The 24180-nt window shown below is 38.7% G+C and overlaps 1 protein-coding gene across 1 annotated transcript; it reads right to left on the reverse strand.

The window, feature by feature from the left end:
* Nucleotides 1–14967: 14967 nt before the first annotated feature.
* On the reverse strand, nucleotides 14968–17444 carry LOC107044897. The gene is made up of 3 exons (XM_015266963.1): nucleotides 16020–17444; nucleotides 15842–15975; nucleotides 14968–15697 (listed from the first exon to the last, which is right to left on the reverse strand). The coding sequence occupies exons 1-3, from the start codon at nucleotides 17442–17444 to the stop codon at nucleotides 14968–14970; spliced, it is 2289 nt and encodes a 762-aa protein (XP_015122449.1).
* Nucleotides 17445–24180: the final 6736 nt, after the last annotated feature.

The raw sequence follows: 24180 nt of genomic DNA on the forward strand, positions 1-24180 counted from the left end.
ATTGCGATGAAGAAATGAAAGCAACGCGTATCGATCGAGAATTATATTCTCAATAAATGACAGCGGTTTCATTCTTTAAGTTTTATTAGGAGCGGAGGAATGAATTTTCAAAGCGCGGAATAACTCTGGACAAGTTCTTCTCATTCAAAAATTCATTTCTCCCCTCCCTAATTGAGATGAAGGAGTGAAACCAACGCCAATCTATCGAGAATTATATTTTTAATAAATGACACCGGTTTTATTCCTTAATCTGAATTAGGAGCGAAGGAATGAATTTTCAAAGCGCGGAGTAACTCGGGACAAGTTCTTCTCATTCAAAAATTCATTTCTCCCCTCCCTAATTGAGATTAAGAAATGAAAGCCATTTATTAAAAATATAATTCTCGATCGGTAGGCTTTGGTTTCATTCCTTCATCTCAATTAGGAAGGGGAGAAATGAATTTTTGAATGAGAAGAACTTGTCCAGAGTTACTCCGCGCTTTGAAAATTGATTCCTCCGCTCCTAATTGAGATTAAGGAATGAAAACGCTGTCATTTATTGAGAATATAATTCTCGATCGATAGATGTTACTTTCATTCCTTCATCCCAATTAAGGGGGGAGAAATACATTTTCCAATCCGGGGAGCCCCTCCGGACTCACTCGACGCCGGAGAGCCGTTCGGGGTTACTCCGCGATTTTGAAAATTCATTCCTCCACTTCTAATTGAAATTAAGAAGTGAAACCGGTTTCATTTACTAAAAATACAATTCTCGATCGGTAGGCTTTGGTGTCATTTTTTCATCTCAATTAGTGAAGGGAGGAATTAATTTTTGAATGAGAAGGACTTGTCCAGAGTTACTCCGCCATTTGAAAATTCATTCCTCTGCTCCTAATTGAGATTAAGGAATGAAACCGCTGTCATTTTTTGAGAAGTTAATTCTCGATGGATCAGCATTAGTTTTATTCCTTCATCTCAATTAGGGGGGGAGAAATGAATTTTCAAATCGGGGAAGCCCCTCCGGGCTCACTCGATGTCGGAGAGCCATTCGGGGTTACTCCGCGGTTTTAAAAATTCATTCCTTCGCTTCTAATTGAGATTAAGGAATGAAACCGCTGTCATTTATTGAAAATATAATTTTCGATCGACAGGCGTTGGTTTTACTCCTTCATCTCAAATAGGGAGGAGAGAAATGAATTTTTGAATGAGAAGAACCTGTCCAGAATTACTGGGCGGTTTGAAAATTTATTCCTCCGCTCTTGATAGAGATTAAGGAATGAAACCGCTGTCATTTATTGAGAATATAATTCTCCATCGATAGATGCTGCTTTCATTCCTTCATCGCAATTAGGGGGGAGAAATGAATTTTCAAATCGGGAGAGCCCCACTGGGCTCACTCGACGTCGGAAAGCCGTTCGGAGTTACTCCGCGCTTTTGAAAATTCATTCCTTCGCTTCTAATTGAGATTAAGGAATGAAATCGCTGTCATTTATTAAAAATATAATTCTCGTATGAAGTGAATTTTAATGTATACCTATATATTACATATTTTTTCCATCTATAATCAAAGATGTTTTGGGATGTTTTGACCAAATTTGCGGAATTTCGAACAGAAAAAATTTATAGTTAAAATATATCTAGAACGAAACCCAACTTATATGACGGCTCAAAATACTTATTTTCATTATAAGAATCATTGAAAAAAACATGAGGAAAATCGAACGTGACGTAATTTCGAAAATTCGAGTTTTTCAACTTTTTCTTTGGAAATTTCGTAATTATGAGCACTTACGGATTGGATAAAAAACTTCACCCATAATATTCCTACAGGTGGTAGAAAATTGAACATTTTGACGCATGGAATATCAAAATTGGATAAATAGAACCCGAGATATTGGAAAAAAATGAAAAAACTAAGAAAAAATCATATCTCCGAAGTGAGCTGCCGAAAAAATCTGAAAAAAATTGATAGTTTTTTTAGCCCCCTAGTTGTAGAAAAAATCGCCAGCAATGTCCAACAGAGTGAGGCTCAGCCGTTTACTCAAAATCAAACATTGAAATCTCTCTTTTAAAATTTCATTAATTACTCCTCGATAAAATTATATAAATTCACAGCAGGGATGTGAAAATTGGGAATTTGGCGTTCCTGAATATTAAATTACATTTTTCTTTCGTAATTTAAGAAAAATAATTGAAGATTACAATTAAATATCAAGTTCTATATCAGTAACCCATTAATCCTATGAAATTTATAATTCTTCTGAATCGATTGGGAAATACATGAGTTTTTATTAGCCCTAATCGCAAATTACCAAAATATTCGAAGGAATTTTCAATGCCCTCTACTAACTATCGGCGATAGAAATAATCTAGGAAAATGCCATTGGAGAATACTTGACTAACCGGGAATTTGATTTCTCTGATTACAGATAATTGAATAATAAATATTCACAATACCGAATTACTGGAATGGGCAAGTAATTTCATATTATAGTTCTCCAAATTACATGGGTAATTTGGTATCTGACTTCGACGATTTTCCGATTAGCTAGATAATGCATTCGTTATTTCACAATTACTTAATTGACGGGATGATTTACTTTAATATTTCCAAATTCCCCTCTGTAATTTGGAATTGGAATAATGACATACAGAAAAAAAAAGTAAATTCAAGATTTTTTTTCTACATTCTCGAATCTGCAGTGTAGAATTTGCATCCGGGTAAAATTTAGAAAGAAAACAAATAATTTCAGAAAATAAATAAATGAAATTAATCAACCAAAAAATGATAGTTTCAAGGCAAAAATATTCTGGAATCTATCGAATTAGGGGAACTTAATCCCCTAATTCGATAGAATTCCAGTAATTCGGTATTGTGAATATTTATTATTCAATAATCTGTAATCAGAGAAATCAAATTCCTGGTTAGTCAAGTATTCCCCTAAGTTCCCCTAATTCGATAGAATTCCAGTAATTCGGTATTGTGAATATTTATTATTCAATAATCTGTAATCAGAGAAATCAAATTCCTGGTTAGTCAAGTATTCCCCTAAGTTCCCCTAATTCGATAGAATTCCAGTAATTCGGTATTGTGAATATTTATTATTCAATAATCTGTAATCAGAGAAATCAAATTCCTGGTTAGTCAAGTATTCCCCTAAGTTCCCCTAATTCGATAGAATTCCAGTAATTCGGTATTGTGAATATTTATTATTCAATAATCTGTAATCAGAGAAATCAAATTCCTGGTTAGTCAAGTATTCCCCTAAGTTCCCCTAATTCGATAGAAATATGCTAAAGAGGGGAAACTCTTTAGCACATTTTCGAAATGAAAAACATTTTCAAAATTTTGAATTGAACCTTTGAAAAAATGGAAAAAAATTGTCCTAAAAGATTGGGCTCAGACGATTCAGCATCATCTGAAACATGCGGATTCATTATCCCCTAAAGTGGACAATTCACGTGAGTTGTGCCAAAATGTCCTATAAACACTTCCCCAGAAAATATGAAATCTCCACGTTATGGATGATGCTGGGTCATCTGAGCCCAATTTTACGGGACAATTTTTTACATTTTTTTACGCGTAATTTTTTTTCACTGAAAATTTGGGCCAAAAGGTCGTATGAACTCTTTCCCAGGGAATATGAAATCTCCACTTTTTTGATGATTCTAAGTTATCTGAGCCCAATTTTTCGAGATAATTTTTTTCATTTTTTTATGGGGAATTTTTCAATTTTTTGAAAATACGGATAAAAAAGTTGTATAAACACTTCCCTTGGGAATAATAAATTTCCACGTTTCAGATATATCTGATTCATTTGAACCTAATTTTTTGGAACATATTTTTTGGTCTGCTTAAAAACAATTAGGAGACTAAAAATTCGAGCCCAGGGATCGTATACATACTTTTCCAGTAAAATTTTCGTTTCTCAATTTTTTCGCAAAAAAAAAGTTTTCGATGGAAAACAAAAAACATTTTTAATTAATGAAAAAAATCAAAAAAAGGAAAAACAGGGCAGAAATAATGTTTAGATAGAATAGATTGGAATCCCGCCTTCATTTTTGGATACTTTCCGAAACAAAAAGTTAGTTCCACAACAAAAATGAAAAATCTGAAATCCAGATGGNAAATCAAAAAAAGGAAAAACAGGGCAGAAATAATGTTTAGATAGAATAGATTGGAATCCCGCCTTCATTTTTGGATACTTTCCGAAACAAAAAGTTAGTTCCACAACAAAAATGAAAAATCTGAAATCCAGATGGGGAAAGGTGATACAACGCGGAATTTTTAACTTTTTTCGGAATTTCAGGACATTTCTGGTGATGTGAACAACTTTAAACCATGCTTAATCGAAAGAATGGGAAATATTCGCCAATAATACATATTGAAGACTCAAAAAATGTCTTATCATATCTTCTGATACCCAGAATTTCAACAAAAAAGATGACAAAAAGTCGAAAGTCAAAGAAATTGACTTTTCCGACGATAATGGGGAGAGTTTTTCAAAGCTCTTTTGATAGTAGAAAAAACCATCGGAAAACTCTCTACAAAATTAAAATTTTCAAGGAACGAAACCGGATCAATTTTTGGCGAAATCACTCACAATACAATTTTGTGTTAATCATTCATTCCAGATTAACTCAAAAAATGGTCTCAAAAATGGCGGGGGCGGGGGTATTCACAACCAAAAAAAATTGAGTCGGTAAGCTTATCAAAAATATCTGCGAAAGTAAGGGAGATAGTGAGTTTTTACTGAAAGTTTGAGGGGGGAGGTTTGTACAGGGAGAATTCAATAAAACTTCCTACCCCCCTCCCGCCCCAAATTTCCAGTAAAAATTGTCTATTCCCCTTAGTTTCGGAAATATTTTTGAAAAACTTACCGACTCAATTTTTTTGGTTGCGAATTCTCAATGCACACGCCCTCTCCCCCAAATTTTCAGTAAAAATTCGCCATCTCCCTTAATTTTGAAGATATTTTTGAAAAATCTATCGAGTCAATTTTCTTGGTTGTGAATTCTCAATGCACATCCCCCCCCCAAATTTTCGTAAAAATTTTAAATACCTCGGTTGCAATTTTTTAGTTCAATCTGGAAATTTTCTAAAACTAAGAAAAATTCAGTATTGGTTTTAGAAAATATTTGTTTTTAAAAACAATCCCCGAATTTATTAGTTTATATGATCCCATCAAGGATAAAGTTTAAGAACAGGAGTTTCTAAAATCTAGAAACTAATGTCTATACGTCCTTTTGGCACAACTCACGAGAATTTAAATTTGTCAGATTACAAAATAGAATGAGTAATCCGAATAATTATCTGAGAATTACTCGAATAATTTGTAATTTTGGAATCGAATAGTGCAGTTACTCTACCATTTTATAATCTGAAAATGACGATTACGAAATTCCTTTTTTAGTTAGGAATTGGAAATTCCTAATCTCAGCTGTAATATGTAATTTACTCCAGCAATTTTTTTTCCTTCACAATGAGTATTTTTTGCCAAAAGACTTTTCAGTTACTGGAGGAATTCCGAATGGGCATTGTAAATTATATATATATGAATTCGATTTCATTTTTAATCACAATAAAATTTTGATGTAATTCTCGTTGCAATTACTATCGATTACTATAATTTATCGTAACTGATAATCGAAAATCACAAATTAAAAATATGCAGTGTAATCAAATCTCTCCCAAAGAAATTTTATAGATTACATAGATTTAGTAATTTTCAAGTAATTCGAATACAAATGTAATTCGAGGTTCCCATCAAATTCACATTGAGTTTATTTGCATTTTCAATTTTATTGAACAATTCAATGATATGAGATTGATATCTCAATTCCAATGAGACTGTGCTACGCAGTGTTAATTCAAAAGAATCTACTTGGGATACATATGCGTGTAATTAATAGTGGACACCCGGTAGAATCGCGGACGATCATTTCTGCTATAGTGGGACACATGGCGCCATCCATAATTAATATCGACTGCAAATCAAACGAATGCAATTTCTACTCTACCGACACTGTTTGACCGACTGCAAGGACGGTGTAAAGATGCGGTTGTGTACAGTTGTTCCCTCGCATTTTTCACCAAGTTTGTGGACAATCGTGGAGGTGTACAGTTGTGGAAGTACGAACCAGCCCCCTGTTACACAGTGTTTTCAGTGTCCCTCATATTGAAGCCATTACAGATGGCGCGGAGAGTCATCTGACGGCTCCCCACTTTTCACAATTATCCCCCACTCTTTGACGGTTTTCGCGCTTTCTGAACCGTGAAGAAATGGAATTTGTTGGGATTAGACTGATAACCTGATGTGCAATTAGCGAATGCACAAGTAGGCATAATTATGTCAGTTTAATCTCACTTTCAAACCATACAATACGAGTTCTTCCGGTGTTTCCTTTAAAACAGAGCAGAGAAATGGCGGCAGTTGGGAGAATGGAGGGGGTCAGTCAGGTGTAATCCAGCGCCGCGTTGTGGCCGTCAGAAACAGCCTCGATAATGCGGACACGCGTATTGTATAGGGGCATTGGATTTAGAGCCAGGGGGCTGGTACGAACGCCCCCCCACCCACCCACCCTCCACGAAGCAGGAGTCCAGGTAACAGTACCAGTAACGACCAGTAACGACCAGTAACGACCAGTAACGAACCTCTCAAACTTTTTATGCAGACTAAATACTCAATAGATTGCGGAGTACATGTCACACTCGCGTTACCTACGTTTAGCTCAGAACAGAACCCCTAAAACAAATATATATATAAACTTAAAAAAACTGAAAAACTAAAAATCTAAAACTTCTGACCAAAAGCTGTAAATTGATTGATTCTAAAAGAAATGACTAAAAACTGAAAAATTCAAAATTGAAAACCCCCGACAAAAACATTGACTGGTTAGAAAAATTAAAAATTAAAAAACACTCACAAATGAAATCTCAAAGATAAAAACTCAAAAGAGCGAAATGAAAATTCAAAATTTTAATTCGCAGAATTTGGTGTCCCTCCGACTTTTTTGCTATTTTTCTTTGCCACAGAAGAAAAATAGCAAAAAATTCGTGGGGGCACATGGCGTTACGTGAATTTTGGTATCCTCCCGACTTTTTTGCTATTTTTCTTCTGTTGCAAAAAAAAATTTCAGTTTCTGTAAAATTCTTCAAATTTTAATTTTCAGTTTTTGCTTCAAGAAAAATTTTCAGTTTCTGTAAAATTGTTCGAATTCAAATTTTTCCGTTTGTGTAGTTCAAGAAAAATTTTCAGTTTATGTAAAATTCTTCGAATTAAAATTTTGAATTTTCATTTCGCTCTTTTGGGTTTTTATCTTTGAGTTTTCATTTGTGGGAGATTTTCAATTTTTTATTTTTCAGTTTTTAGTTATTATTTTTAGAATCAATAAATTTGCAGTTTTTGGTCAGAAGTTTTCGATTTTTAGTTTTTCAATTTGTTAGTTTGTATATATTTTTTGTTAGTTATTATTATTATTATTATTATTATTGTTATTATTATTGTTATTATTATTATTGTTATTAATTTTACAAGCCCTCCAGGGAACTCCCTATGGCAGGGGGGGGGGGTACAAAATAGATTATGGTTGTTTACATAAGGGACATTCCACGTCAACTCAGCCACCCTGGAATTTTTTGGTTCTCTGAACCTTGAATTAGCATGCTCCCAGTCAAGTACTACATGAGTACATACTTTCTCTAAATTTTCGCTCCTTTAACATTAGTTGTTTTGCCAGGACAAATAACAAAAGTTCAAATGTTTTAAAAATCATATCTTGCGAACAAATTGGCCGATTTTAATGAATAAAAAAAGATTTTTTTCGTTTTTTCATATACTTTTGGAATAAAAATACGATAGTACCACGAGGAAGAATAATAAGTCATTTTTAAAGTTTTTTCTTATTTCAGTCCTTCTGTTATGCAGGGGCCATTCGAAAATCGAATAATTATTTTTTTTCGATGGATAATGATATTACTCAAGATTTTCGGGGTATTTTAAAATGGAATAGCCATATGAAGATGAGAGAAAATTTTTTTTCTCATGAAAAATTAGATTTTTCGAATTTTGTTACTGAAAACTGATGAATGCCTCATGAAAGGATGAGCGTGCAATTTTTCGGCATAATTTGAAGATGAGATGCATAAGTAGTGATGGATAAAAAACGTTTTTTATAGAAAAAAGTTGAATTTATTGATTATTAACAGCTCTACGTACGTAAACGACAATGAGAATTCGCAAAGTACCAAATATTTGTTGAGTTTTTAGATCAACATGGAGTATATGTCTGTTTTAAGTTTGTAATTTGACAAATAAACATTAAATTATAGAGAAAAACCAATTTGAAATCGAACTTTGCAAAATCACAATGGCTATCTTAATGTACGTCGTCCATTTCGTTTCTTCGCCTTTGGAAAAACTTCTCCCGTAGTCGCAGAAGAATATCTCTTAATCAATAATTCCTTTTCTCCAACACGAATGAAGCCGTGATTTTTTTGTATCGCTGGAATCGCCTTTGCATTATCGAATCTTGTTTTCAACCGTTCTTTCATGTCCTCGTGGTCCTGTTTAGTGTAGAAAAACACATCGAGATCCTTGAAATTATTCTTTGCCCACTGGAACAGACCATTTGGAGAGAGAATAGGTTCACCATTAGTAATTTGCAGACTTCTTCGTCTTGCTTCCTTCTTCAAGACTGCGCCTACGCCATCGCATGCCATGTTTCCATGCGCGGTCGCATGATAGTGCGCCTCTGCTTCAACTCCAAAATCATTTTTATGCAACAAAAGATTAGCCATGTTATATCGATTCTTACAGTGCTGTTCAGCACCATCTGTAACATAGATCAATTTATTTATGACAGCACAGACTTGTTTTGTATCGTATCAGAATCTGTTGCATTAAATGAATTGCAGTAGTATCGTGAACGAGACTGTCAGATAATAGGGCTAGACTTCTATGTCAAATATCATTGCCGTGGCGATAATAATACACCACAGGATGGACAGTGCATTGATCATTGTTGTAATGGAACGAGTGAGCAGCGTCTTGAGCTACGAAAGAATAATTCTCCGAAAAATCGGCCTGCACTAGAATTTCACCCTCAATTAAATTCCCCTTTCGTTCTTTCACGAAAGCGTTTTGTTGTATGGCAATAAAATGATGAGATTTCAATACTTTCAATCTCTCACAAAGTACATCAATAAATTCATACACTGGAAGTCTCTAGGTCTGTAATGTTCTTCTATCCACAGATTGCCAAGTCCTGAATTCTACAGTTTCAATCACAGCATCGTGGAGGAGTTCTTTCAGCTCGAGCGATAATCCTTCAATTCCAGGACAGTTTTTACACTCTAAGTGGCATTCAGGCGTTGGATTAGGGCACATGGGTCTTGCAAGACTGTCTTTATAGTCGGTAAGGGGACATGATTAGTTTTTAGTGAGAGTAGAAATGTTGATTGCATCCAACATCAGCTTACAATTTTGATGATAGGTACAGACACATACCACGTGCGTACCACTCCCTCCTGCCATTACACAGTGTTTCGGCCTCAATTCCGCAAACTTGCTGAACCCCACCGGAGACTCTGGATGAGCCATTTTATATTTCTCTTAAAATCATTCAAGTTCTCGAGGACCATCCGCTTCTGCATTATTTTCTTCACGTCGTTGCTTCTGACTGACACTTTGTCCTTCATCCCTGGCATCATCCGACTATTACTCTCATAAAAACTCCGGACCTTTTCAACTGTCTCTTTGGGCAATGATTTCCCAGCCTTCGCAACTGTTGAAGAAAATATTCCTCTCTGTTCTCGCAGTTGTTTTGCTCTCATAGCCATGTTCCTTGTCATACCAAATTCACGGCTCACCTTTCGCTCACTCCATGTAGGTGGAGCAATAGTCAAGAGTTGAATATGTTTAGAATATTCTGTCATCATATTGAATTTTTGCTTGAGTCCATCCAATATTTCTTCCAATTCCAATTCTCGTGGAGGACGAAAATTTGCTGGAATGTTCCTGTGGTGCTCTGTCTCTGAATCATCATCTGCTGTTGGAGCATCGTACTCCTCTGAAGTTTCGTTGAAAATCACATCCGCATCAGGATCAATTAAATGGAAGGAATTACCTGATCTCAAAGAACTCCCTGCGATATTGCTCGTAGAAATGTCTACTAGAAATGGTGTGGCACTGGGTGAACGATCGGCTGGAATATGTGATGACGAATATGAAATATGTGAATGTGGAATATGGAATATGGAATATGTGATGACGATGAGATTTGAGACGTCCCGATTCGATGAAGATTCAGAGGGTAGTGATCCAGGAATGTAAGTCAAAGCTCTTTTTCTACAGGAGCTACATAGTTTTGCATTTTCTGGCAAGAATGGAAATGTCTGTCGTAGTCTTTCTGAGATTGACCGCAGGTCTTTTCCATTGCGACCTTTCTCCCCAGGAACTCGCAGTGGATTTGCACATCTTTCGGCATGCGGCATCTTGTGGAATAGGAATGAAGAACAGTCAAAAAAAGGGGAAAAAATAATAATAACGATCGATTGAGTTTACAACGTCCCTACTGAAATATTTTATACCATCACTTACCTTGATTAAAGATGATGGAGAATAAATATAGGAGAATAACCGTCGGAGAATTTCTGTTAACGATACTGTAATGAACCGTGTGAGATGTTCAACACTCAAGTGTGTGATGAGGACTAATCAAATGGTTATTATTGAGGCAAATCTATGACTCGTATGGAAACTGAATTCCGAGAAATCGGTTGTTTATTCTCATCCCCACTCGGAACCTTTGATTTCATTACGCTCCCATTTTTTGTATCCATTGTGTGACGAAATTCCAGGCGAATTCGTCACCTGCGGAACTCCAGGGTATTTATGTATAGAAAGAGAGATAGAGAGAGTAAAAATTTATAAACCGTTACCTTTTTGTCGCGATAAAAATCTATACGGAGAATTAGAGCTACCTGCTACCTTGACTCTATTTCGGAGCTACGTTGAGTTCGGAAAACTACTTAAATTGGTTACCTGTCGCGTGAATCGATTCCCTAAATTTTTAGAATAATATTCATTAAATAACTTCATTAAATAAACCAGATATTTTCTAGATATTTTTTTCGAGTCAGTTTTGTTGAGTTAAAGTTTAGTATTTTTGAGATTTTCCTACGTAAATTCGGTTAAGGATCAGGATATCACCGTGGAATATTTGGCCAAGATAAGGTGCTACCCAGTGCTCCCTGTAACGCTTTTTGGTTTGTCGATCGAGTGAGTACATAGGTCGAGTTGAAATGCTTGCGCTCCCTTGAGCGAGAGTGTTAGGACTTTCAGTTGAAAGGCCGTGGAGACGATTGCTCAGTCGTCGAAACGGATCGCCATTGGGTTTTTAGTTTAGTTAAGTTGCGTTCGCGTTTGAGTTTTCGTTGGTAAAGTCCTAATTCCTCTCCGGAGAGTGCCCTCTGTTGATAAGCTACCTTATTCCCGTCATAGATGGAGTGAAGACCCGCTCAGCCATCTCAGTTTCACGTTGGGTTCAAGTAATTACAGTTTTGTTCAGTTAAAATAATTAGAATCAATTATAGGAAAATTCAAATTTAAATCTTTAAATATTTCGCGCACAATTACCCCGGGAATCGATAGTTCGCATCTCCAACACTCGAGTCAGTACTGTTCGGGGCTAATCTCCCTCAGACTCTTCACCACTACGCAACAGGCCCGAGCGGACACACGCGATAGTCGCCATTACAGTATTCACCCGGACGACCACGTGTGAGGTACCTCTCCGCGTTGCTCCCTTACGGAAATTAGTTTTGAAGTAATCATCGGGGCTAATCAACCCAATTACCGTCGAATTCAACGCTCCAGACTATGGTAAGTACCCGCGTACTTATTTAGAGGTGATTAAAACTGAATTAGTGCGGTTTTTCGGAAAAGCGATTGGACCACGCGGGATGGCGTCGCTATCTCTCGGAATGACGCCAACACCGATACTCATGGTTTGAAGGACAGAAAACCCTTCAAACGAACCCAAATGCTCCTGGAAGCTACTTGAAATTATCTAATTAATAATTATGCTACCTGAATAAATCAAAATATTAATAATGCTACCTACCATAACGTTTGTTCAAAAATTCCTGCTTTATGCGTCCCGCTACGGCGATTGATGAGTATTGGAAGAGTATTGGAAGAGTACGCTACCTTCCTATAGTCTCTCGTTCTCGGATTCGTGTTCCCCTCGTGGACAATACTTTTGCTTCTCTCTATCAACTTTGGATTGGGATCGCTTTCTTTTTCACAANCTACCTGAATAAATCAAAATATTAATAATGCTACCTACCATAACGTTTGTTCAAAAATTCCTGCTTTATGCGTCCCGCTACGGCGATTGATGAGTATTGGAAGAGTATTGGAAGAGTACGCTACCTTCCTATAGTCTCTCGTTCTCGGATTCGTGTTCCCCTCGTGGACAATACTTTTGCTTCTCTCTATCAACTTTGGATTGGGATCGCTTTCTTTTTCACAATTAAAATTATTATTCGCATATTTTCGAGTCTTTTGGAGTTTAATGGATCATTTCAGAGTATTTAAAATTATTTTGAGTCACATTGATGTAATTTTATATTTGTACGAATTTACGATTTTGTATTAATATCGGCAATAGCGAAACACGTCAGTATAATTATGTTTATTATTCAATATCGACCTTATCTATCCCGTTTAGAATTTAATACATTGGTTTATTGGTTTCTCGATCGATAATTGGCTTTGTTAATTGATGTTCTCGTCCACGAATCCACCCCTCTCTCCACGACCTGCACACTGAGCAGCCGAGTAAATCCCGTACCCTCCTAATCCACATTTCGGCGTATGGTTTGTGATATGTTTCTTGTCGTTATTGGATTTTTGGGGACAATCAGTATTTAGTTTTAAGAAAATATGGTTCCGTTTGCGGTTTGTCGATTCCGCGTTGCTAAAAATCGGCTGGCGCCCTCAATACACGAAGTAAGGATTGGATGAGCTGCTGATTGTTCCCGGAGTCCAGTTTTAGCGTTATGGTTTTTGGCGTTTCAGACTTGTCGGATTACGAGAACGAAGGTAATGAGTTGGCCGTATTTGGATAATCGAGAATTTTGGGTTAGGGTTTATTGAGTATTTGTTGAGGCCAAAGAAAAATCATTACAATTGTCCAATGTTTGTATACAGAAATCCCAAGGTCATTTTCCAAAGAAATGCGGACAACTTTTGATTTCGCGGAGTTCCAAACCCGATCGGCACCCATTGGGTTTCGAACCCGAATCATCGGATTAGAAATCGCTCGCCCTATCGACCGAGGTATCGTTGGCTTTCAATTTTTATTCAGTAGTAATATCCCGAGTGCTTCAAAATTATCGGGTATTTCCCGATAACTTCGTTGTAAACAAACAAAAGTGTCAAGTTCTGCAGGTTTAAAAATCCCGAGCGCTTGCGCGAGGGATTTTCCGGCAAAACTTGACACGACCGTTTGTTTGCAGGGAAGTTTGAGGGAAATACCAGATAATTTTGAAGCACGAGGGGTATTTGTCGGATTATTTTTCGCGTACGGATTTTGGTCAGGAGTGTCGTTTACGCAACCTCAAAATGACATCCGAGAACAATTGAAGAGTTAGTACGAAATATCCCGAAAAATATATATGTGAGTACGAAATAACCGAAAAAATATATATGTTAGTGCGAAATATCCGAAATAAAACTTCCTCCAGCCTGTCATTTGTCATCAAATGCTGCATTCTGATTGGCCCTGACTGTCCAAAATCCGTACGTGGAAAAATAATCATCATGATAAGTGAAAAATCATGTGAATTTGAGCAATTAACGCTATTGCGAAAGATATTGGGCATGTCTGCCAGGTACAAGAGTGAAGTTATGGGGGTAAAAGTTTGAAACAATGTTAGACTCATATCGTAGTTGACTTTAAACATGCCAATATTCTATTCCGAAATACAAAAAAATCCAGGGTAGCTGAATTGACATGGAATGTCCCATGTATGATCGGAACATCGAATTTTCCATGGAATTTTTTTCTTTTTCTCATCTCCATATGGCTATCCCATTTTGAAATACCCCGAAAAAGTTGAGTAATATCATCATCCATCGAAGCAAAAAAAATTTATTCAATTTTCGAATGGCCCCTGCGAAACAGAGGGATTAAAATAACGAAAAACTTGAAAAATGGCTTAGTATTCATCCTCGTGGTACTGTTGTGTTTTAGTCTCCAAGGATATAAAAAACGAAAAAAATCTTTTTTTATTTATTAAAATCGGCCAATTTGTTCGCAAGATATGATTCTTCACAAATTTGAGCTTTTGTTATTTGCCCTGGCCAAACAATTAATGTTAAAGGAGCGAAAATTTAGAGAAAGTATGTACTCATGTAGTACTTGACTGAGAGCATGCTAATTGAATGATTGAACGAACTTACCTAAGTGAAGTTCAATCGAAATTATGTGAGCCGTCTCGTCCGAACAGATCAAATGAGTAGTCACGTTCCCACCATGTGGTCCATCACAGAAAGTCCCTAAAAAATCCCCCAGGAAAAAAGTTCCCCTATGGTGCTCGTGTATCCCTCCGCCGGACGCCATCTCAACGTCATTATTCCCAAAACTAATGGACAAATCGCAAAGGGCGGGTTTATCAAAGAGGGATGGGTTTTGATCTGTTCGGACGAGACGGCTCACATAATTTCGATTGAACTTCACTTAGGTAAGTTCGTTCAATCATTCAATTATATTTCGCCGTCTCGTCCTCCAGATCAAATGAGTAGATATTCAGAGAATCAATGCGATTTTCCATGTAACATAATATATTTCTCCATACAAACAGTTTTTACTGAATAAAGCTATTTCTTAAGTACACTTTGGTTCCTGAAATTGCCTTAATTATAGAGTTGGAAATATTTAGAACAAATAAAGCTTGAAAAAAGTAATAATGAAAAAACATTAATCATGAGCTGACTCAATTATAGCTCTAGCGAAACTCTGAGATTCGAGAATTGGACGATTGTAAAAACGAGCAAAAACTGAAGATTCAGCAGTCCAACCTGCAGTCTTTCGGATAGTCTCTATGTTTATACCCTTCAAAGCAGCCAAAGAGGTCGATGCATGACGAGTGCTATGTGCTGTGAAGACCTTAGTGTCAATGTTACACTCTGCTAGAGCTTCTTTTAACCAGTTGCTGATCGTTTGTTTTGACGCTGGCTCGTGGGGTTTTCTGGTAGAAATAAATAGATCCGATGATGAACGAAGCATCTTAGTTCTATCCATGTGTGCCCTTAACGTAGATACCACACATAACGACGGCTGAGCTCGAAAAACAGGCAATTCAATCAATTGATTTGGGCGAGTTCTTGCAGATGTCTTGATTCTATCAGGTATTTTGATGTGAACAATGTCATCCTGTGTGTTAATATTATCAATCTTGATCGTGGACAGAGTCTGGATCTGATGAGCAGTTGTTAGTGCTAACAATGTAATTAGCTTCTTAGATAGGTGCTTTAGAGATAATTCTGAATTGTCAGGCCATTTTTCAATAGACAATAGGACTGACTTAGGATTCCAAGTGTAATCATACTTGGGCTGCGATGGTCTTAAGACACTGAGTCCCTTGAAAAAACGTTGAATTAAAGGGTCTTCACCCAATGACACATCCGCCAGAAACGCTAGAGCAGATCTATAAGTATTCAAAGACGAGTAAGAGTTGACTTTTTCGCTTTCTTCGGTAAGGAAACGTAGAATCTGATGAGTTGAAAACTCAAAGAAATCCAATTTATTGATTTGGCAAAAAAGCCACCAAGATTTCCAGGCCGAATCATACTGTTTGAGCGTGCCACTTGAAATAGAAGCCGTAACCACTGGAATTGCCACCTCTGGTGTTCCTCTGCTCATGTAGGCTTGCCGGACAATCTGATCGCGGCCAGGGTAAGGGTTCTCTGGAGGGGATGACTCTTCCTGAAAGGAGATAATAATAATTCCTCATTGGGCGAAAAAATTACTGGATCAGATGTCTTCATCTTCTGGATCAATGGAAACCAGCACTGAGTTGACCAGTATGGAACGACAATGACTCCTTCAGCTTCATCATCTAAAATTTTCTGAAGCACCCTTGAGATAACACTAAAGGGTGGGAATGCATAGAAGTAAATATCCGACCAACTAATGGTAAAGGCATCTATTACCATCGCACCCGGATCTCTCCTCCAGGCTGCATAGTTCTCACATTTGTGATTTAGATATGATGCAAAAAGATCCACCTCAAAAGGGCCAAAACTATTATTGATTCTAGAGAATGCCCAGCTCGCTAATTCCCATTCCGTGTCAGTGGGTAGTTTCCTCGACTCTGCATCAGCCTCAAAATTTTCCTTGGACTGAATGTAAGATGCAAATACCCACAGACTCCTCTCCTCGCACCATTGCCATAGTCTTCGCGATTCTGTATTAAGTTTATTGAACTGAACACTACCCATCTTGTTGATTGTAGCAATGGCGGTTGTATTGTCTATACGTAGAAGAATCTGACAGGAAGTGAGAGAGGATGCAAAGCACTTCAAGCCTAGAAGGGCTGCTTTAAGTTCGAGAATATTGATGTGAAGTTGCTTCTCAGCATCAGACCACCATCCACCGGTACTCTCCCCCTCACAGAATGCACCCCAACCTGTAAGCGACGCGTCACTGAAGATTTCAAGAGAAAAAAGTGAATTCCTGATGAGCCGACTACATCTAGGAATAACCTCGAGCCACCAAAGTAAATCCGGCTTGATCTTATCTGATAGAATCATCCTCCTAGAATAGTCTTTGTCAACCCTCCGGAGAGCTTTCAATTTTTCTCTCTCTAAAACCTTTACATAAACAGGACCATACTCAACTGCTTGACACGCGGAGACCAGTGTGCCTATGAATTTTGCGAGCTCTCGAATCCGACAAGATGATGTCTTCAGAAATTTATTTACGAGATCAATTATCAACCTTCGCTTCTGGTCCGGAAGTTCTATCGTAAACTTCTCTGAATCAATAATAAAACCGAGAAACTTGAGTGATGTCTTCGGAGATAGTTGACACTTCGGAATATTTAATATAAGCCCTAGGGATGTCAAGATTTTACAAGCCACTTCAAGATTTTTCTGACACTGGTGTGCGGATTGACCCATAAGTAGGATGTCGTCGAGATAAAAAACTGATAGAATGCCCTGAGATCTGAACCTGTGAGCTACCGGTTTTAGGAGCTTGGTGAAAACATAAGGGGCTGCATTGAGCCCAAAGGGAAGACAATTGAATTCATAAAGTTGACCATTATAGGAGAAACGAAGAAATTTTTTGGAATCTGGGTGAATAGGTACCAAGAAATATGCGTCTTTGAGGTCCAGCGTTGCCAAATAGCTCCCTCTCCTGAGTAGTCTGATAGCATCTTTCAAATTTTCCATTTTAAAATGAGGGGTGTTGATGAATCGATTTAATTTTTTAAGGTTTAGAATAAATCTTTTATCGCCATTCGCTTTATCTATCAAAAAATAAGACGACAAGAACTGACCCTTACGATAGTCACACGGGGATATCGCCCCTTTTCCAATCAATTCCATAATTAATTTAGACAAAATCACCTCATCCTCAGAAGAAAGGGTTGGTTCGAATGGGGGCCGCCTCTGAAAAGGTCTGACAACGAAGGAAATCTCATAGCCAGAGACTAACGAAAGTATATACTGGTCTGAAGTGATCATCTTCCATCGATCCAGGAAATGACGCAAACGTCCACAAGGCATACTCACTTCTAACGGTGCTGCTGGTATTGGCTGGTCCTCGATCTGTGCCCCCCTCGGCGTGGGTTCCTGTAGCTCGAACTGTTCTTCGACGAGCTCCTCCCCGAGGGGGGGTTGAAGTTTAAATCCTTGTACGAAGATCTTGAAGCTTGACGTTCTGGTTCCTGGTCCTGTTTTTGTTTCAGCGGTACATATGCCTTCGGTTTTGATGGCTTGATCATAGATTTTGAAGATCGTTCCACAGCCTGAGCTGATTTTAATTTTTCAGCGAAATCAGACCCAAAAAGAAATAAATCCACCTTACTATCCTCTGCTGCACGTTTCACAATTGGACTTAGCTGGCTTGTGACATTACCACGTCGAGATAGAGACATATAAAAATGTAAATCGGCAAGAATCTTTCCCGCATCACTCAAACCGGTGACAAGCTCTTTAAAATCATCTGACCAATCTTCATTCTCCTTGTCATCCTCCTTAGCCTTGATAAGCAGGGAAATTCCATTACCGACCGCTGCTAATGCAGCCCCGAGCTGATTCTGAGATATCGACTGACTATAATCTTTACGAATCGTTGGAGATTTCAAGGCTGACTTAATCTCCACATTCAAGGTCGGTGCTTTTAACCCAGCACAATTTTCTGATGGAGGATATTTCTTGATGAGTTCAGCGCGATCCTCTTTGGAAATACCCTCTGACAAAATTTTTCTCCATCTCTCTGCAACCGCAGAATGAATGGATGGGCCTTTCATTCCCTCTTTCGTAGAAATCTCACCGAGACATTCCAGTGCTTGGGGAGGAAGATTTTCTTTCGAACACTGCTTATCTCCGATGCCCACAGTACCCCCAGGCGAACTCGATCTCGATGAAGAGGACCAACTCCTCTCCGAGGATGTCCGGGAGCCATCCATTGTTGGTTCTCGAGGGTGACGTCGGTTTTTAGGTGCTGGAGATGAGCTTACCGAAACTGAAGACGATGATGATGAACGACAAGCTGTTCTCTCTCGAATATCTTGACGCAAGACGCCTGTTGCTGGAATGTCCGTGTCGAGACGATCTGCGCTCGAGTTGCTTTGAACGAGATTTTTCCCTCGATCTAGCTCTGTCAGAGCGGTACCACTTGTCCGTACCTGTCCTCTGAGGCTCTTTGGGCTTAGCCCGAGACATTTTAACCTCCTTCGTCAAACGCCTCAGTTTTGCAAGGATTTCATCATCTGAATCGACACTCCTGTGCCTCTTCTTATGCCGTGAACTCATCGTTGAAGTGGGGAAAAAACAGAACTGGGTAAAAAGGTGAATAATATAAAAAACTTGGTAAAAAACGAATAATGTGTGGGACAAACTACTGTTTTGGACCGCACAGAAAAACGTAATGACGTTGAGATGGCGTCCGGCGGAGGGATACACGAGCACCATAGGGGAACTTTTTTCCTGGGGGATTTTTTAGGGACTTTCTGTGATGGACCACATGATGGGAACGTGACTACTCATTTGATCTGGAGGACGAGACGGCGAAATATAATTCAGGATTCTGAGAACCAAAAAAATCCAGGGTGGCTGAGTTGACATGGAATGTCTCATAAGCGAAGCATATTTCAGTAAAGCATAGTACAAAACAAAGAAAAAACAAATATTGATATAATCCAATTCGCAAAAACAAAATACAAAAATACAGATTTATGGATAACTCAACATAAAACAGGGGTATCGTCGACGCCTGCTTCTTCCGCCACCTCAATATAAAAATTTCTTAATTTAACGCATTAGTTAGGAAATGGTACAATCTTTTAGCCTTATCGTTTATATTAATTGTCTTGGCTACAGAGGAAAATGACTAACGAGTCATGACTGTCATGAGCGGCCACAACGTCAGTTGAATCAGTAGGTATGACTTCAGGCAGCCAAAAATTTCTAAGACTTGCATAAATCGGGCAAATTGCAATGAGGTGAATGGCAGAATCGTTTACCTTTAAATTACACACAGTACAGTTATTTTCGGTTATAAATTTTGCGGAGATTCCTTTAAGTGAGTAACAGTAAAATCTAGAATTTACCAGCCTAGTTTGAGTCCAAGCACAGACGTGAGCCCATGGCCTTCTAGAGCTCAGGTACATTTCATTTCCAACAGCAAGAGTACGAGGGATTCTCAATTGTACATTTGTGGAGATTTGACAGGACCTAAGGTCCTGTTCCCTCCAGTATAATGTCAGCTTATTAATTAACTCAAATCTTCTCCATTCCCAATGATCTGCGCCCATATCGAGCCACATCTCAAACTCCTCAATTTTCATTAATAACATATTTACTTGGCTGACCCAGTTAAATTTACAAAACCTCTTCCTCTCAGTGCTGGACATATTTAGCTCTTTTATTTATAAACAGTGCCACCTGTTTCAACAAACATATTTTAGATAAACGGGATTGGTCCATGTTGAGAATTTTAATAATCCATGATAACGTGAGGGTAAAAATTCTAACCTCCAGGGGTGCCAGGTTAAACTCAGGACACAGCAAATACGCGGGTGTAGAGGATGGCAATCGGAAAATTCTCTTCAAAAAAAAGGACTGCACTGGCTCCAAAAGACATATCTCAGGGCCGAGGCAGGGGCATTATATAATATAGTGGGTATAATGATGCTCTCAAAAATTCTCGCGTTACTTGCAAACCAGTCAGACCTGACTTTAACGAGGATGCTCAGCACCGTACTACAGGCAACTCTAGCCTTTTGAACTGCGCACTTGGCCGCTGCCAACCCTAGAGCTGAGCTCGAAAATTCAATCCCTAGATATGTATACATCTTAACTGTTTCAATTTTATTGCCCTCAAAAATTAAAGGCCTGACTATTTTTCCTGGCCTCCCTGACTTACAAATGACCAATTGGGTTTTCTTAACATTGACGCTCAAACCCTTAATGCTAACATACTCCTCTAGGATTTTAACAATTTTTTCTGCTTTTACAACATTTCCCGCCAGCAAAACTGAATCGTCCGCGTACAAAGCGCGAGTACATCAGCGTGAGCATCAATGGAGATGCCCTGAGCACCCCTGCCCCTGAAAAAGACATCCAGATCTGATAGAAATAAAATGAATAGCAGGGGGATCAGGATCTCCCCTTGGAAAACCCCTTCCGAGATTTCAATTCTTTCCGAGAAATCATTTCCTTGCCTCACTCTCATGGTTACTTGTGAATACATGTTTTGTAAAATTCTCAAAATTATTGCACTAACACCAATCTCATTCAAATATAATAAAAGCTTTTTGTGTTCAACAGAATCGAAAGCTCTTTTAAAGTCAATAAATAAAGCATACACTCTTCTATTCCCGAGACGAAGTTGCTGATTCATCGCCGTCATTAGCATAAACAAGTTATCCAGGTAACTTTTACCTCTGACAAAACCAGCTTGACATTCTGGGATAATTTGTAATTTGTTAGCCCATGCTTCGAGCCTAGCTTTTAGGATGGAGGTGAACAATTTAGCTATTGTGTTTATACGGGCTATTCCTCTGTAATTCCCTGCATCAGCTTTCTCACCCTTTTTAAACAACATAGACAGTATTACACTCCCCCAGGCTGCTGGTATTCTTTCGGCATCTAACATTTTGTTGAATAACACCGTGATATATAACAGCCAGTTCCAGGGAGGTGTCTGTAAAATTCGTTCGAAATACGGTCATCACCCGGTGCTTTACCCGGTTTGCTGTTCTTGACCTGCTTAATTACTTCCTCGATCGTAATCGGGCCGTCCAAGTCAGGATCGTAAATGCCCATAAATGACAAAGTGTCCTGAGATTTTGGTGGGAAAACTGATCGATAGAAGAATGCCCATTCCTCCAAAGTTACAGAGAAACAGCGCGGGGTAAAACCTTTGCAATATTTTACAGTCTTCCAAAAATTCACTGAGTCTTTAACTTGGGAAAATCTGAATGTAATGTCTTCAAAGTATTGCTGCTTTTTGTACTTCAAGAGGTTATGATGCTTTTTCCTAAATGCAACAAATTGCAATCTAAAATTAACATCAAAATTTGAACGCACCATAAGTTTATACAAGGCTTCTAAAACAGACTGGGAATTTAAACACTCTTTGTCATACCACTTTGCCATCTTCGTCTTTTTTTTAGGAACAGGCGAGATAACAGTTTTAGCCATTCCCAGTTGAACAGCACACATACTTATTGCCTCGATCAGGTTTTCATATCTTCGGAGAAACCTCCATTTCCTTATAGAAGTCATTTGCTTTATCACATAGCCAGTTCAGGACTGTTACTTTGCTGGCTGGAGTTTCGTCTGCACACTCTGAGCTCAGAGATGTAGCAAAGGAAACAGTAACGGGGAAATGGTCCGAGAGAGTAATCTCTTGATTCACTGTAAAACTGTTTATCAAATGAGCCTCAGAATATTTGCTGATACATAGGTAAAGTTACCAGGGTAGTCCCTGGTAACTCTTCCATCAATCAAAATGAAATTATAGTTCTCCATGAGTTCAATTCATAATTTACCCCTGTCATTCACTTTTTTGTGCACTGAGCTTCTCACTGGAGCTAAATTGGTGTCAGCCAGAGCCTCTTCGGGCCAAGATTTGAGCTCGCCCACCCACGAGTTGAAGGCACCCGCAACTATGATCATGTTGCCATCCGCACTGCAGCATAAATTGTCCAAAAGTCTTTGAAGGCTTGAGAAAACCTCAGCCACTTCAATGTTCGGGTTGAAATATACAGATCCCACAATACACACAGTGTCACCGAAAACACATTCACTAAAGATGAAGCCCTCTTCTGCTACAACCCCAGAGCACTTGACCGTGTCCTTCTACCAACCTGTTTTTCCCTGACAGCAGGAATCCACGTTTGATGAAAATTTTCCCAACGTTTGCTTAGATGCGCTGGCGCAGTGAGCAGCCAGGTTTCGCTTAGGCAGATGATACTACTATCTGTTGAGTCCAGGAAGAGTGGTATTCTACCGGGACCATTCGAGTTCCAAAAGGTTATGGAGGTAGAGCCACCAACGACCGCGCTCATCAGGGGCACCAGCGGCGTTTTCTAGAAACAGGAAAATAGGCTATTTGTGAAAAATGTTGCTTCTGGTTGATTGATCGCGAGACCGAACATACTGACCAGACTAACCAGCAGAGGCCTAAGCACTACTGGTTTGAGGTAGAGTGAGAAAGTTTGTTAACTTGACTGGGCCTCGGTGGATCACAGCTCATGAGCTTGTCCTTAAACTCATCCCATTTGAATCACTCATTGATATTAATTCTCTGAAACGCCATACGCCATGAAACGCCATCCTTCACCTCTTTTCTCCTTTGCGGCCCCTCTCAGTTTGGCAGCAATTTTTTGCTCACGTTGGGTCAGATCTGGGTCGATAAACTCTCTTGAGTTTGCCAGCGCATCTCTCTTACTTTTTAAAATTTTTAGTTTTGTTCCCAGTTATTGATCGAGACAGTGGCTCTGGGGACATTTCCAGCCACGGAAACATTCATTATCTCCTCTCGTATATTAAATTTATCAGCAAAAATTTTTCTCACACCCTGTTCCAAGTTACCCTTTCCACTGTTAAGACCACTGACCAGTAGATTTAATTTTTTGCTCCTCCTCTCTGTAGCATCCAGGGCCTCCAGCGCCCTATTCATGTTCACCGCAAGGTCCTCATCAGGTTTAACCGAGGCCAAAGCGAGGTTCTTCTTGATACTAAGCTCGACTTGCTCTTTGTTTACCTGGGCGAAACCTCCACGAACTTCCTCTAGTTGTAGTGGCTTAGAACCTTTCAGTTGCCCATCCTCCAAAGAAGACAGTCTGCGCTCCACTTCTCTCCATCTCTCCTCATGCTTGGACTCGTTCACAAGCATCTGGTTGTTCAGAGGTGAGTACAGAGAGCTGAGCTGATCTGTCGTGGTGCTGAGCTTCTATACATCACTAGAAATAGAGCCAAGTTTAGAGTCAATACCTTGTATCGCCGACAGTACCTTGTCCATATATGCAGCCTCATCACCGATTTTCTCCCCACGATTACCACAAAGAGAGAGCATGGGGCACACAGCACCACTTGTCACAGGATTATATCTTGGGCTTTGTGGAAATTCAAACCCAGTTGGGATGCTCTCAAGCTTACGTACTTTGGTTTTCCTTTCTTGCAGTGAGATTGATGGATTCTCAGCTATATTCAGGTACTCTCTGTCTCTCGTTGCTCCTCTATTCCAAATATCTGTAATTCGAGTGGCTTTCTCTCTTTCCGCACACTTGAAGTGGTTTTCTGCTATGGACTTCCTGCCTCTTCGCTTGATACTGGTGGCAGGTTGATGATTCGATTGAACAACCATGACTTCTCCAAGTAAGCTGTTAGAACTGGAAGTACTGTTAAGTCTGGAGATCTCCAGGTTCCAACAAGGGGCCGAGGGGGATATCTG

The sequence above is a fragment of the Diachasma alloeum genome, unplaced genomic scaffold, assembly GCF_001412515.2.
Source record: "Diachasma alloeum isolate Michigan unplaced genomic scaffold, Dall2.0 Dall_scaffold_00833, whole genome shotgun sequence".
In the NCBI taxonomy this organism is placed as follows: Eukaryota; Metazoa; Arthropoda; class Insecta; order Hymenoptera; family Braconidae; genus Diachasma; species Diachasma alloeum.

Bases quoted from the DNA above. Each gene is read 5' to 3' on its own strand.
- LOC107044897 (XM_015266963.1), bottom strand. From the start codon at position 17,444: ATGGAAAATTTGAAAGATGCTATCAGACTACTCAGGAGAGGGAGCTAT. The intron at 15,976-16,019 runs GTAATTTTTTCG...ATCTCCTTTCAG, and splicing joins AGATGAAGACATCTGATCCA to GAAGAGTCATCCCCTCCAGA. The intron at 15,698-15,841 runs GTATGATTCGGC...GAATACTTATAG, and splicing joins TCAAGTGGCACGCTCAAACA to ATCTGCTCTAGCGTTTCTGG.